The sequence below is a fragment of the Hemibagrus wyckioides genome, linkage group LG19 (genome assembly GCF_019097595.1).
Source record: "Hemibagrus wyckioides isolate EC202008001 linkage group LG19, SWU_Hwy_1.0, whole genome shotgun sequence".
In the NCBI taxonomy this organism is placed as follows: domain Eukaryota; kingdom Metazoa; phylum Chordata; class Actinopteri; order Siluriformes; family Bagridae; genus Hemibagrus; species Hemibagrus wyckioides.
The window spans coordinates 18,541,203-18,557,316 of record NC_080728.1 but is presented as its reverse complement, the minus strand read 5'-3'; the positions used below and the strand labels follow the sequence as shown (position 1 = coordinate 18,557,316).

General features: G+C 39.8%; 1 protein-coding gene across 1 annotated transcript; it reads right to left on the bottom strand.

Moving 5' to 3' along the window:
- Nucleotides 1-9: 9 nt before the first annotated feature.
- On the bottom strand, nt 10-14,484 carry copg2 (COPI coat complex subunit gamma 2). Its single transcript, XM_058416757.1, has 23 exons — nt 14,338-14,484; nt 13,714-13,766; nt 11,621-11,701; nt 11,426-11,497; nt 11,264-11,343; nt 11,106-11,181; nt 10,020-10,112; nt 9,846-9,932; nt 9,605-9,762; nt 9,296-9,429; nt 9,138-9,205; nt 7,040-7,228; nt 6,854-6,949; nt 6,033-6,276; nt 5,152-5,227; nt 4,873-4,976; nt 4,029-4,154; nt 3,837-3,905; nt 2,519-2,830; nt 1,622-1,719; nt 1,371-1,509; nt 551-649; nt 10-437 (listed from the first exon to the last, which is right to left on the bottom strand). Exons 1-23 carry the CDS (start codon nt 14,372-14,374, stop codon nt 307-309), a joined length of 2,622 nt encoding a protein of 873 aa, XP_058272740.1. The 5' UTR covers nt 14,375-14,484; the 3' UTR covers nt 10-306.
- Nucleotides 14,485-16,114: the final 1,630 nt, after the last annotated feature.

Genomic DNA, 16,114 nt, shown 5'->3' with positions numbered 1-16,114 from the left:
GTCTCTGTGTTTGTTTGTTTCTCGTTTATTAATCACTGTAAAATATTTTAGCTTTAACAACGTTTCCCACGATCCAAATGTGATGGAGACTTGACCGCCACAACTTAAATTAATGCACGCTCAGCTAAGTCTTTTAAGCTGCAGTTTTTCTTTACTTTACTTATTCATGTTTGGTTTCATTTCGGAATAAACAAAAGAGTCGAGAGAGAGAGAAAGTGCAAGGTATACAAATGTCATAACATATGAACTGGAACAGCGTGGAGTCTAAAAGTTGATAGACATGTGACCTCATCAGCAGGATTTCTCCTAACCCACCGAGGCGAGGATGACGTCGACGACGTTCTCGTCCGCACTGCGCACCGTCACCTGCATGGTGACTCCGTCGGCGAGGGCGAGGCGAGCACGCACCAGAACGTCGTAACCTCCCCGGAACACGCCTGCACAGAGACACGGATAGTGTTTAGAGTCTGATTGATTACAGCGTGAAAGTGCTGGATTTAATCTATAAACGATGGTGTCAATGACAGCTGAGATGTGATGCAAGTCGTACCGGCGAGGAAGAGGACGTGGGAGTTCTTGTTTTCGGGCACCTTGTCCGAACGCTCACACGGCTGCATGCCCAGGAAGCTGATGATGTTGTTGACGGCCTCTGTGGAATCACATACAGAAAAGTGAGTGTGAAATAATTTCCTTGCTCTCAGGATTTCTAGTCTCAGTGTTGTTTAGTTTCCTACACAGAGGTGCATTTTAAAAATGTCTGCTACATAAAGACGCTGTCGCTCTAATCAGATACACCTACAATTATACAATCAACATGGGCTAAAATCACGCTGTGTTCACAGACTGCTGCTATTTCTCAACCAGCAGCACATGTTTTTTAAAATACTTCCACACTCGTATGTTTCATTTTTGGTCACAGAATAAGCAAATACTATTTTAAAAAAGATTTTAAATCCTAGTGATCTAATATGATAACAGATTCACTCTAAGGTTCTGGTTATAATCAATAAAACTAATCTAGAGAACATGCTAGGATAGTTAGGTAGCCAATACTAGCAAGAAGGTGAGTGTTGCTATGGTTACAGTGTTCATATTTGTGTGCGCGCACACAAAAAACAAAGAATACAAGTTAAATAAAAGTCTTGTTATTGATCTAATATGAGGTTTACTTTAAGATACAGGTTATAATTATAAATCTAATCTAGAGAGCATTCTAGAATAGTTAGTTAGCCATTGCTCACTAGGACCAGCGTGTTGCTATGGTTACAGTGTTCATACAGCATCAGAAAGGAAACAAAGGCCATATGTGAAAGTAGGGAAGGGTAAAGAGGGCATTTGGGCCATTAACGTGGTCACGCCCATACGTTTACCTTCCAGAGTCCTGACTGAAGCCAGAGCGAACGTCTCCTCCTTCTCATTGTCGGCTCCGACCTCCTCCCACGCTGCACCGAAATTCGGCTTCAGGACTTTCTGGATGTGGTCGGCTACGGTCACTTCCAGATCCTCTAACTAACAGAACAAGAGCGGGTCAGGAATACAGATGATCATGAATATTAAATAAAGCTTTTCACATGAGATTTAAACCAAAAAAAAAATAATGCGTTGAGATGAGAGAACTTACCACATATTCATCATCGTAACCATCATCGTCAGGCTCGCCGGTGTTAGGATCGCAGTCACGCACCAGATATTTCATGGTACAGCTGAACGTGCAGGACACTGAGGAATTACGACACAGACTGAATTTCAGGACACGGACCGTAGAAAGCTCGACATCACCAGAAACACGGAACTAATCAGTTTTGGAGGTGGTGGAGTTTACTGATGCGACACATGAAGTCTGAGAATATTTGTTCCATTCCCTCACAGCGATACTGTATATTATATCTTGCTTAACAGACTTTTCCCTGCAGCTCTCCTGTGGATAGAGTAATGCTCTCACTGCAGCAGGTAAGAAGTAAACAACTGCTGTGGAGTGATAACAACGACAAGGGCCTGCTAACACTCTGAGACGTTTATCTCTGGGATACAGAACATGAAAAAGTCACAATGAGCAAACTGGCAGTGAGAAATGATTTACAGTTGAGGAAGAGGGGGAAAAAACACTATTGAAAGTCGTGGCCTATTAATTAGCCGTGTTTCTAAGCCAATGCTGCGTGTGATGTGAGCTGTAGTACATCACGAATGTTACAGGCTGTTTACTCCAGCCCTTTAACTTATGGGAAAGTAAGCAAAGTAGATTCCTAAAGGATCCAAGCAATTGTGGACTACTTTTCTGAAGAGATTTATGACAGGAGGCTAGACCACATTTCCCTCTTTCCTCAGAAGTGATGATTTTGTTGTCTTGAACACACAAAATGGAAACTAATTCACATTCACAACTTGAACAGAAACATATCTGTACGGAAACAAATCACGGCTTGAAATGTTTTGAGGTCCTTGTTACACCGCTGACGAATTAGCCTCGACAACGAGTCTGATATCCTGTTATCATGACATGGCTGGACTGTAAGCTCACCTGCTGTGGGGTCGTCGTCAGGCAGGCGGACGAGTGTGTAGCAGGAGCCGGGCTGGTTGTAAGGCAGGCTGGGAGCCGGGATGTGATGCACCACTTCGTAAGATTCGGACGGCTCCATCTGCACCAGGACGCGCTGCAGGAGCTGGTCGTTCAGAGTGTTGGTGCAATCGAACTGGAACACCATGTGGCCAGCAAACGTGTGTTTGATGCAGCGAACCACATATTCTGTCTCAGCCTCCGTCAGCTGCACCGGCTCTGACGACTTGAACAGAGGACCAAGGCTCTGGAACTCAGAAATAGAGGAGAGTTGCTCTGCAAGAGAGAGAGAGAGAGGTTGATACATATAACATATATAAATTTTTATAAATTTTCATCAGCATACGAAGTATTTTCAGCAAATGAACGAACCAAACTGAACGCTGGCTAAGTTGCGCGTATGTCCGGGAGCTGCTCAAAACCTTGTTTGCGTCAGTGGAAAGCCAAGCAAAGCCAACCGAAGTTAATTATTTTTCAGTCAGTGGAAGCTGTTTGGAAAGAGTCGACCCACGACACCAACGTTGCCTTCAGCATGTGTCCAAAAGCTAGGTGATTTTTCGGGTGTTTTTTGTTGACAGATTGGTGGTGTGGGTGGTCTGATCTATTTTTAGCCCAAGCTTGGTGGCACGACTTCCTGTGAGGAGCCTTGACATGGAATGCTTGGCTTGGGTCAGTTCTTTGTAAGCAGCCGTACAGTTTACATACGCTTCATATTGGTCATATTTTTGGGTGGCTGGAACGAATTGTCTGTATTTACTTATGGAAAAATCTACGAATTAATGAAAATAGGAACTTCTGCTTTAAGAACTCACCTCCAGAATGCACAAAATATTAGGGGACAGCACATTACACATCCATGTGATTAGATTTTCATTCCCAGATGACACATGGACACCAGTTTAAAAAAATCCTTATATATATATATATATATTACACACATATATATACACACATATATACTTCAGTTGATTCATGCTGAAAGAACCGACAAGATCTTAGAAAACTCAGGCCCTTAACCCTCAACTGCTCAGATGTATAAATAAGATTAATGTAAGTGGCTCTTGGTCAGGGAGTCTGTTCAATGCCATAAATTTGGACAGTTCACAGCCTTTGTCTTTGTGTCGAGGGAGCAAACAATTTTCTTTACATTCTGTATTAATGCACATAATAATCTTCTCATGTTTTTCAGCTTTAGCTGTGAATAAAGTGCGACTGTGCAACACGCTGGAGGTTTAATTATCTGACAACTCTAACGCTTCTTCATTATGACGAGTCTGCTTACCTTGGTAAATGTCTTGGCGTGAAGGTGCCAGTTTTTCAGGAGCTTTACTCGTAGCCACTGGGGCGATTTCTGACAAAGGATTATAAAAGAAATTGTAATTGTAAACACATGTAGCATATACACAGGAGTGGGAAACTGAAGAGACTGAACAGGTGAGGAATTTGAAGGTAGAACAGAGGAACCGAAGCGCACCTGTCTTCTGCTCTGTGATTGGTGCAGAAGCCAGAGGAACCGTCTTAATGTCGAACGGCTTCTCTGAAGGCTCCAGCGTGTACTGATGGAGCGATTTCTCCAGCCCAGGAATGGACACGGACAAACCTGCACACAAAACACAAATTTATTTTAAATAAAAACCTTTCATACACAAAACTGAACATTTTATTTTTTTTTACTTTCATGTCTATATACACAATAGACACATGAATATATTCATGTGGCCATAATAAACATTATGACCACATGCCAAATATTGTGTTGGTCCCCCTTTCGCTGCCAACACAGCCCTGACCCGTCCTGCACTGTGTATTCTGACCCCTTTCTATCAGAACCAGCATTAACTTCTTCAGCAATTTGATCAACAGTAGCTCATCTGTTGGATCAGATCACACGGTCCAGCCTTCACTCCCCACGTGCATCAATGAGCCTTGACCATCCATGACCCTGTCACCGGTTCAACACTGTTCCTTCCTTGGACCACTTTTAATAGATACTGACCACTGCAGACCGGGAACACCCCACAAGAGCTGCAGTTTTGGAGATGCTCTGATCCAGTGGTCTAGTCATCACAATTTGGTCCTTCATCAAACTCACTCAAATCCTTACACTTGTCCATTTTTCCTGCTTCTAACATCAACTTTGAGGACAAAATGTTCACTTGCTGCCTAATATATCCCACCCACTAACAGGTGCCATGATGAGGAGATACTCAGTCTTATTCACGTCACCGCTCAGTGGTCATAATGTTATGCCTTCTTGATGTATAGAGTAGTGTATGTTTTGGATGAAATGTCTCTAGCAGCGAGAATCTGGGTCATACCATTAAAGATGTATGCAGCGTTTAGAGCCTTCTGTTTCTGCTGCAGGACATTCATATAAAATGTGGCTCTGTCCCTCACTTCATCATCGCTGTCCATCATGCACCTACACACACACACACAACAACTCAGTTTCCACACATACACAGCTATAAGTATTGTTAATTATAGGCATCATATATACATTAAAAAGTTTGGAAAAGGTTTGCTTCTAAAAATAAATGTACTAATGGAGGTGATTGTGTGTATATTATCCTTAAGCACCAGACAGCAGGGATTACCTCTGCATCAGGACCAGCACGCTGGGCAGCAGGTCATCGTTCTGTGCTCCAAACTTAGCCAGAGCGCTCACGGCAGCTTCACAGCAGAAAAGAGAACGTTAATTAACAACTGGTTTAAGAAAAAAATAAACAGCAATTCTATTGATATAATGAAGTTTTCTGTTTGTGTAACGTTTATGGAAGGAGTCTCCAGTATCAGCGGGTAAAGCTGTAACTTTAAAACCTCAAAATGTTTCACAACTTTTTACATTTCGCAGTTTTTTCGGCAACACGGCAGGCTGCAGGACAATTTTTGGTTTCATTAACTTTGAGAGAAAGTAAACATAGCTGCTATAACACAAGTGATAACAGGAACTAACTAGTCACGATATTAAATGTAACGTAATTTTGTAATACATTTCTTCAATTAATATTAAATTACGTTTAATAAATAAAAAAATGAAATATCAAATGTATATATATAAAATCTGTGGGTTCTTTGAGTCATTACACCACAGTATCATTGATTATTTTCCTGTAACAGTGAAGCCCTGAGTATTCACAACATACAACAAATACATTTTGTATAGAAGAAAATAAATAATCAATAAGATAGATAATAAATCTGCAGTCTCTTTTGTTTCACCGTCAAGTACTGATATACAGTGCAGTATCAGTAACTTCTCATAGTTGATTAATTTCCTACATCAGCACCACCCCAGTCTTTTTAAATTCCTTCTGAGGCAAAAACTCTTAGCCTTGTAGCCAGTCCATGAGCTTTATACTGCTGTTGGAAAACCGGTTGAGCTACTGACCCTCATCTTACTTTGTTTACTTTGTTAAAGCAGCCACGACATGTTATTATTTTAATTTTCCTGACTGTCCGGTTTTCGGAGGCTCACCTGCCCGGACCGCCTCGCTCTCCAGCACCACGCGGTTGAATATGAAGCGGATGTATTTGGAAGGCGAAGGAGTGCGAGGGCCTTCTTTCCCCAGCAGGTGCAGGATCTTAGTGGCCAGAACCGTGTGCTCGCAGTCCTCGATAAACTCGCACAGGTGAGCCAGACCGGTCTCTTTACTCTCAGGGTTCTCCTCAATGATGCTGATGATGCAGTCCACGATAGCGCGCTTGTACTCGAAGCCACCCTGAAAGAAACAGACGAATGGACCAGATTTATGTTGCTGCATGAAGATGAGCTTTCTGAATCAATAGGAAACATGGCAGAAAGGCAAGATGCTCCGTCTATAGCTTGGAAAATGTAATAGTTAAAAATAATTAAAGCATAAATAATAATTTAAATCTAGCTTTAATGTCTTCTCAATGATTCTCCGATTCACAGCTAGCGTATCTGCTTTATGGCAATTAGATTACTATAAAGAGCACAAAAAACTATTAACGGAAATCTAGCAATGAAAATTTCTTAAGTCTCAAATGATGTGCATTATTCTACTGAACCTAAAGGGCTAAAGAAAATGTTTGAACAGCCCATGACTGAGAAACTGAACTGACAAAAACCATAACATTCAAAAAAACACACTCTTAAAAGTTTGAGTATTCTACAATATGGTGCAAATGATGATTTCGCATTTTTATCATGTAAGTATCTGATCATGCATAACTTGACCGTCGTTATCTATGGAACCCACTACATAAACTTTTGCACACTGATCTGCTATTGAGTAAAGACAGAACACTCGGCCCATAATCCTCGGCGTAACTTACATCATCTCTGAGCATGTTCGACAAGAAGTTCATCATCACACCATGTTTTCTGGGGTACTTCTGGCACAGGGCACTGATGGCTTGAACCACCACCACCTGGAAAAAACAAACACACACACATTAAACACCTCACATTAAAACATTATAACACATTAACGCATGTGTACCATTCCTCAAGTTATGGACCTTGAACTCATCAGAGATCTCGGAGACGAAGGAGGAGATCTGTTTCATGAGCCGGTCCACGCTGCTCTCGCTGCCCGTCTTCAGGAGCGTGGTGATGGCCAGAGTAGCGATGCTGCGGTTCGAGTCAGTGATCAGGTTCTCCAGGTCCAGGTTACAAGCGGTCACTGCAGATGGGTGCTTCATCGCCACCTGGTGGACACACAGGAGTTAAGTTGACTTTATTTGTCACATATACATTACTGCACAGTGAAATTCTTTCTTCACATATCCCATTCTTGGGGGCTGGGATTAGAGCGCAGGGTCAGCCATGATGCAGTGCCCCTGGAGCAGGGTGGATCAAGGGCCCCAACAGTGGCAGCTTGGTGGTGCTGGGGCTTGAACCCCAATCTTCCAGTCAACGACCCAGAGCCTTAATTACTTGCACTACCACCGCCCTGCTGTGTGTGTGTGTGTGTGTGTGTGTGTGTGTGTGTGTGTGTGTGTGTGTGAGAGAGAGGTATCTGATTTACACACCTGGCAAGTGCTTTATCAGTTTAACAAAAAATAGATTGTATGTCTTTACGCTGAGAAGAGTTTTAAACGTACATCATGGTCACTTTAAGGTCTGATAACCAGCAGTGTGTAAAGTGATCAGAAACAGGAAGTACTTACATCTGTAGTCAATGTGCAGGGAAGTTTGTTTGGTTTTTTTTTTTTTTAAAGCAACATGATTTATGATCAAATAATGCTAAATGCTAAATCAATCAAGCACATTATATCCACGTGAATAACTCTGTTCGCCGTATTTTAACATACAGGAAAAATAAAGCTCTTGTATCTGCTTGTATAAATCCGACAATGACCAATCAGATGCTCTGTCTCAGATGAAACGTTAACTAAAGCTCACTCAGGAGTGATGAACAGAGTGAAAATTTTTAGATAGAAATTATTAAAAGCAAATATGAATCAGAGCATCGATGTATTTAACACTGGACTCTACAGTGACATCTGCTGGACAAGAAAAATTACTACAGGCTGAGTAAAACTATCAGAAGCTTTTAGCTTTATAATATTTGCTTGTCTGTAGACCAAATTCTACAGCACAGATCCTGAAGGACTGGTCAGTCAGAGGAAAAAATGTCTGTTTTAACTTTGTTTTAAAAGCGAACATTTTGAAAGATTTCTGTGTTTTGGTTTGGGTTTTTTCCCCTAATGTTTATGGTTTCTCTTGGTTTGCAAATTCTCAAGGTTTGAATGTAATTTTGGGGAAAAGCTGAGTAAAAACATTTTGTTCAGGGTGTTTTCCTTATTTATTCAACAAAAATGTGTTTTCCCCCCCCACAAACGATTTTTTCAGATTTTTTTTATGCTGATTTTGGATTCTATCACATCAATACTGTTTCTAAAAGCTGAAGTTCTGGTGAAAATAATGATAGAAGATAAAAACAAATGTGTGAAAGGTGGTATAATACTGTGAAGCTAAATCTATGGCAAAATAAAGAAAGCCTTTAGAAAGTTATAGACCAAAAGATAATTCCATTAATAAGCCTAAAAACAGAATTATTAAAAATACATTTCTTACTCATAATTAATATTTACCCTGTATAGTAGACAAACTCCATAAACAATGATGAGTACAGCAAACGACAAGTGCTCATTACTACTACTATAACTCATAATAATAATAAATAATAATAATAAATAATCTAATAATATTCAAGTCAAATTAATCAAAGCAATACTTATTACGTCCACTAGAGGGCATTAAAACAGTGAAATAAATTCCACTCAACATCAGAAAAGAAAAAAAAAATCCAAATAAATACATGTGCAAATAATTCACTTTTTTAAATTCTAAGAATTATTTCAGATGTTTAACCTCATGAATAATTTGTACTGTGAATAGAGTTGTTGGTGTTTTACCATTTTTTGGTTTAACTAGCAGTACATACTGTGGTTTACGAATAAACAAAAGTCCACGTTGCCCTGACTTGAACATCGTTCAATATTAATGATGAATATTAAGAATATTATCTGAAATGATGATGATGATGATGTCATGAGAACTGATCATCATCACATTAATGTGAGAAAAGATCAGACAAGGAAACAGACTCACTTTATTGAGGGTCCGCACGGCAGCGTAACGTAGCGCTGCTTTCGGTGAACTGCAGAAGAGCTGGAGCACTGAGAAGGAAAAGTCACAGATATGTACATCAATCAGTAAATCTCTCTCACACACACAAAGATATTAGGGGAAAAAACTCAGAAACCAACCAGACACCGCAGGGGCGAGCTCTCGGGCGGTGCAGTTGGGCATGTGGACGATGGCCGAGGCCGCTTCATACACCACCATCTCATGCTTATTCCTCAAACAGCTCTCGATGAAGTCAAACAGCGGGCTGTCATGTCTGTAAGAGAACACACACACACACAGGTGTGAGGAATCTCAAATAATGATAGATAAACATCTATCTCCTCAGCAACGTGTCAAAAATTTACTTCTCTTTCCTTTAAAAAGTGTAGGGTGCACAAACTTTTGCACTGAACCGTATGACCACTTCTTAAAACCTAAACATCACGTACCCTCCTTCAGTCTCCTCCAGCAGCTTGCTGGCGATGCGGATCAGCATGCAGTAGGCAAACGGAGACTTCAGGCCCGACTTGGTGAACTTATTGAGCATCTTGGTGACGGCGAGGCGGTCGTTCTTCCTCAGGTGATAGAGCAAGCCCAGGGCGTGGTACTGTAAATCAAAGTGGAACAACAAAACATGATTTAAGTAAAACACACACACAGATTAAAGGTAAGAAATAGTGTTCCACCAACCTGCACCATGATGTTATCACTGGACGCTGCTTCCTGAGCCTCGTTCACCCAGCGCTTTACTACGTCGTAGCTCATCTTCACCATGTGCTGAAAGAAAACACACGACCGCAGTGAGACCGGAGAAACACACCACAGAGCTACTACAGTACACGATGATCAGGAGAATGCTCTCACCAGAGAGGAGACGAGAGCAGAGCTGGACACACTGGGCACTTTGTCCACGATGGCCTGCTTCATGTATCGCTCGATGGCCTGCAGCATGGTGGTCTACAGGACAAAGGAAGATGAAGTAGTCAGGACCATCAAAACAAGCCTTTTACTCCTAATTAAGGAAACTGGGTTTGTTTTCAGCATCAAGATGTTGCTGGTTTTAAGCAAAGAGGCGGTGATTTTAGAGGCACAGGAGACTTCCCATAATTCATCTCCTTATAGTTCAAATTATTATTTCAAGTTCAATTTGTCACCTAAACCACTACACAGAGTACAACACAGTGAAATGCTTTTCAACTGCCTCATAAATAGTAAATAAAAATAGAATAAAAAGTGGAATAAAATAGAATAAAAATAGAATAAAATGTTAAATACAAATAATAAAAAAAGGTGAAAATATTTGAATAAAATTTAGAATAAATATTTAATAAACTGTAGGATTAAAGTATAATAAAAACTGAATAAGATGTAGAATAAAAATAGAGTAAAACGTGAAATAAAAATAGAGGAAAAGTAGAATAAAACAAACAAACAAAAAAAAGTAGAATAAAACAGTTTCAATAAACAGCAAGTTACTTTTACCATGGACATTAAATCTAGATGTGACCATAAAGGGGAAATGTTTCATTTAAATAAATAAGCAGATAAACAAATTAATAAATAACTAATTATTTTAAATAAAGAGTGTGAAGATGTGTAAATTTATACATTCTTAATGCCATGTGATTGGAAACTGACCCTATATTTATTTTACAATAAACAAACAAACCAACTAGTGAACACTATTTAAATAAATAAATCTGTAAACAAATATTAAATTAATTATTTTTAAAAAATAATTCATTTTTTTTTTTTTTAAAGGAGATTTAAAGAATTATTCTATACAGTCCAAACTCTACAATTATCGAACAGCAAATAAATAAAATATAATAATAAATGAACATTAATGACTAATAAACAAAAAGGTAGAATTAAATAATAAATAAACAAACAAATAAATAAACAAACAAAATCATCTAGAGTGAATGATGTGTGAGATATAACACTCACATCAGTGATCCTGCAGAGCGCTCTGATGGCAGGACCTCGGTACACATCCTCTTTACCGGTCATGTCTTTGGTCAGACTAAACACACACACACACACAATAAGTGTAAAGCTCTCAGCAGTAAATGCACATCATGTGAGCGGGTGATGAACCATCTCACCTGCTCGTAACAATGATGACATCCTCTGAGATGTTTGCCATCTCCTTGATGGTTAAGTAGCACATCCTTCGTAGTGTTTGCTACAGTGACAAAATAAACAATTATTATTATTACATCAAAAGCATGACCGAAAATGTAATAATTAAATGTAGAGATGTTTACATCATTCGACTGGAAGAGCCTGGTCATGGCAAAGAAGGCCTCAGTAGCCTCTGTGGTTCCAAAGTGTTCACCCTAGAGAGAAAGGGAGTGAGCGAGCGAGCGAGAGAGAGAGAGAATCACGTTAATTACAAACTGGACAGAACAGGAGTGGAACAATAATAGGGATGTGCATCTGTGAGGAGGAATAATAGTGACCTGGTTGAGCAGGTAGATGATTTTTGTCAGGATGTGGAGGCATCTCCGTGGGTTGATGGGTGTCTCATTGAAGATGCGAGCCTTCAAAGAAAAGGAAAAACTGATCAGACACCGATATCAGATCTCTGAGTGACTCCATGCAGGCGTGTGTTGCTCAGTTATAAGAACAGATAATAAACCACAAATCTGGACTCAGCTCAACAGACTGATACTCACAAGTCAAACACCTGAACACAACAACTTAAAGCTCTGACCCAGCAACTCAAAACCTCAGTACAATTAAAACCTCATCAACTCAAACACACCAAATTCAACACTGACTCGAATCTCTGATCAAACACTTAAAGACGAACTGACTTGATTGAAAAAAAAAATCCAACAACTCATACAAAACAGAAGAGAAAACACCAAATCCACCTACTCTACAACTCTGATCCAACAGGTCAGAATCCCAACGTAACAACCAAAAGAACACAAAACATCTAATCCAACATCTCCAACAGCCAACTCAAAAAGACTCCAAGCCCAACAGGTCAACTCTAACACACACAAAAACTAATCCAACAAATTAAACACCAAATCCACCAACCCAGTGCTCAAAATCAACAGGTTAAAAAGGCAATAAAAGTCAAAACTCACTCTAAAACACAAAACACAGATTCAACCAAATCTAACAAGTCAAAAAACTGAATCCAACATGTCAGGAAGCCAAACTCATCAACTCAAATTCAAGAGACACTTCAAATAACAATCCAAACACCAGATCCAACAACTTACAAATCCAACCATTTAAAAAAGCCAATACGACTCAGAGCCCAAGTCCAAACACTGAAAAGACACCAAATACAACAAGTCAGGAACTCAACAACACTAATGTAACATCTCAAATATCACATCCAACAAGTCAAGAGCCCGAACCCAACCACTCTGGAAACTGATCCAGCAACTCAAACACCAACCCAGCAACTCAAATCAACTCCAACACCAAACCCAGCAACTCAAATCAACACAAACACCAACCCAGCAACTCAAATCAACTCCAACACCAAACCCAAAAACTCAAATCAACACAAACACCAAACCCAAAAACTCAAATCAACACAAACACCAAACCCAAAAACTCAAATCAACACAAACACCAAACCCAAAAACTCAAATCAACACAAACACCAAACCCAAAAACTCAAATCAACAGAAACACCAAACCCAGCAACTCAAATCAACACAAATACCAAACCCAGCAACTCAAATCAACACAAACACCAAACCCAGCAACTCCAACACCAAACCCAACAACTCAAATCAACAAACACCAACCACCAAAAACTCAAATCAACACAAATACCAAACCCAGCAACTCAAATCAACACAAACACCAAACCCAACAACTCAAATCAACAAACACCAACCACCAAAAACTCAAATCAACACAAATACCAAACCCAAAAACTCAAATCAACACAAATAGCAAACCCAAAAACTCAAATCAACACAAATACCAAACCCAGCAACTCAAATCAACACAAACACCAAACCCAGCAACTCCAACACCAAACCCAACAACTCAAATCAACAAACACCAACCACCAAAAACTCAAATCAACACAAATACCAAACCCAAAAACTCAAATCAACACAAATACCAAACCCAGCAACTCAAATCAACACAAACACCAAACCCAGCAACTCCAACACCAAACCCAACAACTCAAATCAACTAAAAAAAACCCCAAACTTAAATAAACCAAAAAAACCCCAAACTCAAATCAACTCACACATCAACCCCAACAATTCAAATCAACTCAAACACCAACCCCCAACAACTCAAACACCAAACCCAATAACTCAAATCAACTCAAACCCAAACCCCATCAATTCAAATAAACTAAAAAAACCCAACAACTCAAATCAACTCAAGCGGCAAACCTCTCTGTCATATTAACAAAAATAATAAAAGCTCTGCCACACGCCATCAGACCAGATCTACATCAGATTTCAGTGTCATGTATAAAAGATCTAATTCAGTGTGAAGGTGCGATGATGTAAAAGACTGAAAGTGTGTCGGATGTGACTTTAGAGATGTGATGGATCACCTCCTGCAGGACAGCGCTCTTCTCCAGATGCTGGAAGGGGTTGGAGCCACTTCCTGCGAACAAACACATGAGACAAAATAAGAGTTTTTCTAGAGATTCTGTAGAGTTGGTTTATTTAAATGAGATAATTATTAACACAGAATCACTGTATACCACTGTATACGTGGCAGAATAATTACATGCAAAAAACAAACAACAACTTTACACTCTTTTCAAGCAATGTGTAAGAATTAAAAAAATACACACACACACATATATATATATATATATTTATCTCGACTCTTAGACGGATAATAGATAATGAATTAATTCAGTTAAAGTATGGCTAATAAATTAGCCAGTTGTGATTATGCTAGCTAACATTATGCAAAGACAACATAAAGGATTATATAAAGAGATATATTTCAAAATGATGTTATATAAGAGCGCATAAAGCATTTATATGATAAATATTTACAGCCTGTAAAAGGTGTTATATCGTTAAAAGACTGTTAGCTAAACGGCTAGCCTAGCCATGTACTGCCAATGGAGAGCTAAAGCTAACGTCAACCACGCAAATTACCGTTTATTGCAATCAACAGCACGAAATTAAAAGTCTGAAACAAATGGAAAATCAATTCTTACCAGCCTCCTCGTCCTTTTTGTCAAATTTCTTTATCATTTTCAGGAATGTTTTGGATAATAAGCGCGAGGGCTGAGCTTCACTCTCTAACCTCCACACATCCGAGGTTCAGCTCCACGTCAGCTGCCGGAGTGATGGCACTCTGAGGTCCAAAATGGCGGCCTGCAGTTATAACCTTCAAAATAAAAGTCGTCAAAATAAAAGTTACTGCTCGGTAATCTTCTTCTTCTTCTGGCTTTTCCCTTCAGGGGTCTCCACAGCGAATCATCTCTCTCCACCTATCCCTATCTTCTGCATCCTCAACACTTACACCCACTAGCTTCATATCCTCATTTATTACATCCATATACCTCCTCTTTGTCCTTCCTCTTTGCCTCCTTCCTGGCAGCTCCATGTCCAACATTCTCCTACCAATATACTCACTCTCCCTCCTCTGAACACATCCAAACCATCTTAATCTGTCCTCCCTAACTTTGTCCCCCAAACGTCCAACATGAGCCGTCCCTCTGATGTACTCATTCCTAATCTTGTCCAATCTCCCAAAGAGAACCTCAGCATCTTCAGCTCTGCTACCTCCAGCTCTGACTCCTGTCTCTTCCTCAGTGACACTGCCTCTAAACCATACAGCATGGCCGGTCTCACCACTGTCTTGTAACGCTAAACTGAATATTCTTGTGCATTATACTACAGCATAGATTTATTAGCTCTGACTGAATGATTAGTTTTAATAACAATATTAATGTGTTAATTTAAATCTAATGTTATTGTTTCTATTGTTAAAACATTCACTTGTTTGGTGGAAGCTATGCATGATCTAAATCTCTAAATTCTAAAAACATGTCACTATTTAACAAAGTAAAGGATGTGTAATTTTTGTTGTCCAGTGTTAGCGTTGTGTAATGGTCAGTAATGTTGTGTTCAAGATGAAGTTGTAACTTGTAATTTCCTGTCTTCAAACACAGAGGATAAGTCAGTGAAAACTTGAGCTTCCTATTCGTCAAACTGAGGTAGTCTCCTGAACCGTTCTGTTAACAGAGTGACTTTAAATCAACCCGGCAGCTCACGCTGTGAACAGTGGAAAGTCTTCCTTCTCTACATTTAAACAGGTTTATAGCAGAATTGGCTTTAGATCAGTTCATGTACAGACACAGTACTAAAACAAATTATACTACACACCTCATCTCTCTCTCTCTCTCTCTCTCTCTCTCTCTCTCTCTCTAAAAACCCCCACCCTCTCACTGTCATCTTATCTCATCTCATCTCTCTCTCTCTCTCTCTCTCTCTCTCTCTCTCTCTCATCTTGTCTCATCTCATCACTCACCCCTCCCTCTACCTTCCTCCCCTCTCTTTCATCTCGTCTCATCTCTCTCTCTCTCTCTCTCTCTCTCTCATCTTGCCTTATCTCATCTCATTACTCTCTCTCTCTCTTTCATCTTGTCTCATCACTCTCTCTCTCTCTCTCTCTCTCTCTCTCTCTCTCTTTCATCTCATCTCATCACTTTCTCTCTCTCTCTCTCTCTCTCTCTCTCTCATCTTGTCTCATCTCATCACTCACCGCTCCCTCTACCTTCCTTCCTTCCTTCCTCCCTCCCTCCCTCTCTCTCTCTCTCTCTCTCTCTCTCTCTCTCTCTCTTCTCATCTCTCTCTTATCTCATCACTCTAACAAACCAGAAGGAATACACACCGATGAGAACATGTTTATTAAAGTAAATGTTGCCCTTTCCTGTAACAGTCTAAATTATTAGATCGTATTTGCTGTGAAATGATCAGGACTGCACC

Coding starts and splice junctions, on each gene's coding strand:
- copg2 (XM_058416757.1), bottom strand. CDS start 14,374: ATGATAAAGAAATTTGACAAAAAGGACGAGGAGGCTG. Junction 9,206..9,295: donor GCTCGCCCCTGCGGTGTCTG/GTTGGTTTCTGA, acceptor TTTCCTTCTCAG/TGCTCCAGCTCTTCTGCAGT. Junction 6,950..7,039: donor AGATCTCTGATGAGTTCAAG/GTCCATAACTTG, acceptor TGTTTTTTCCAG/GTGGTGGTGGTTCAAGCCAT.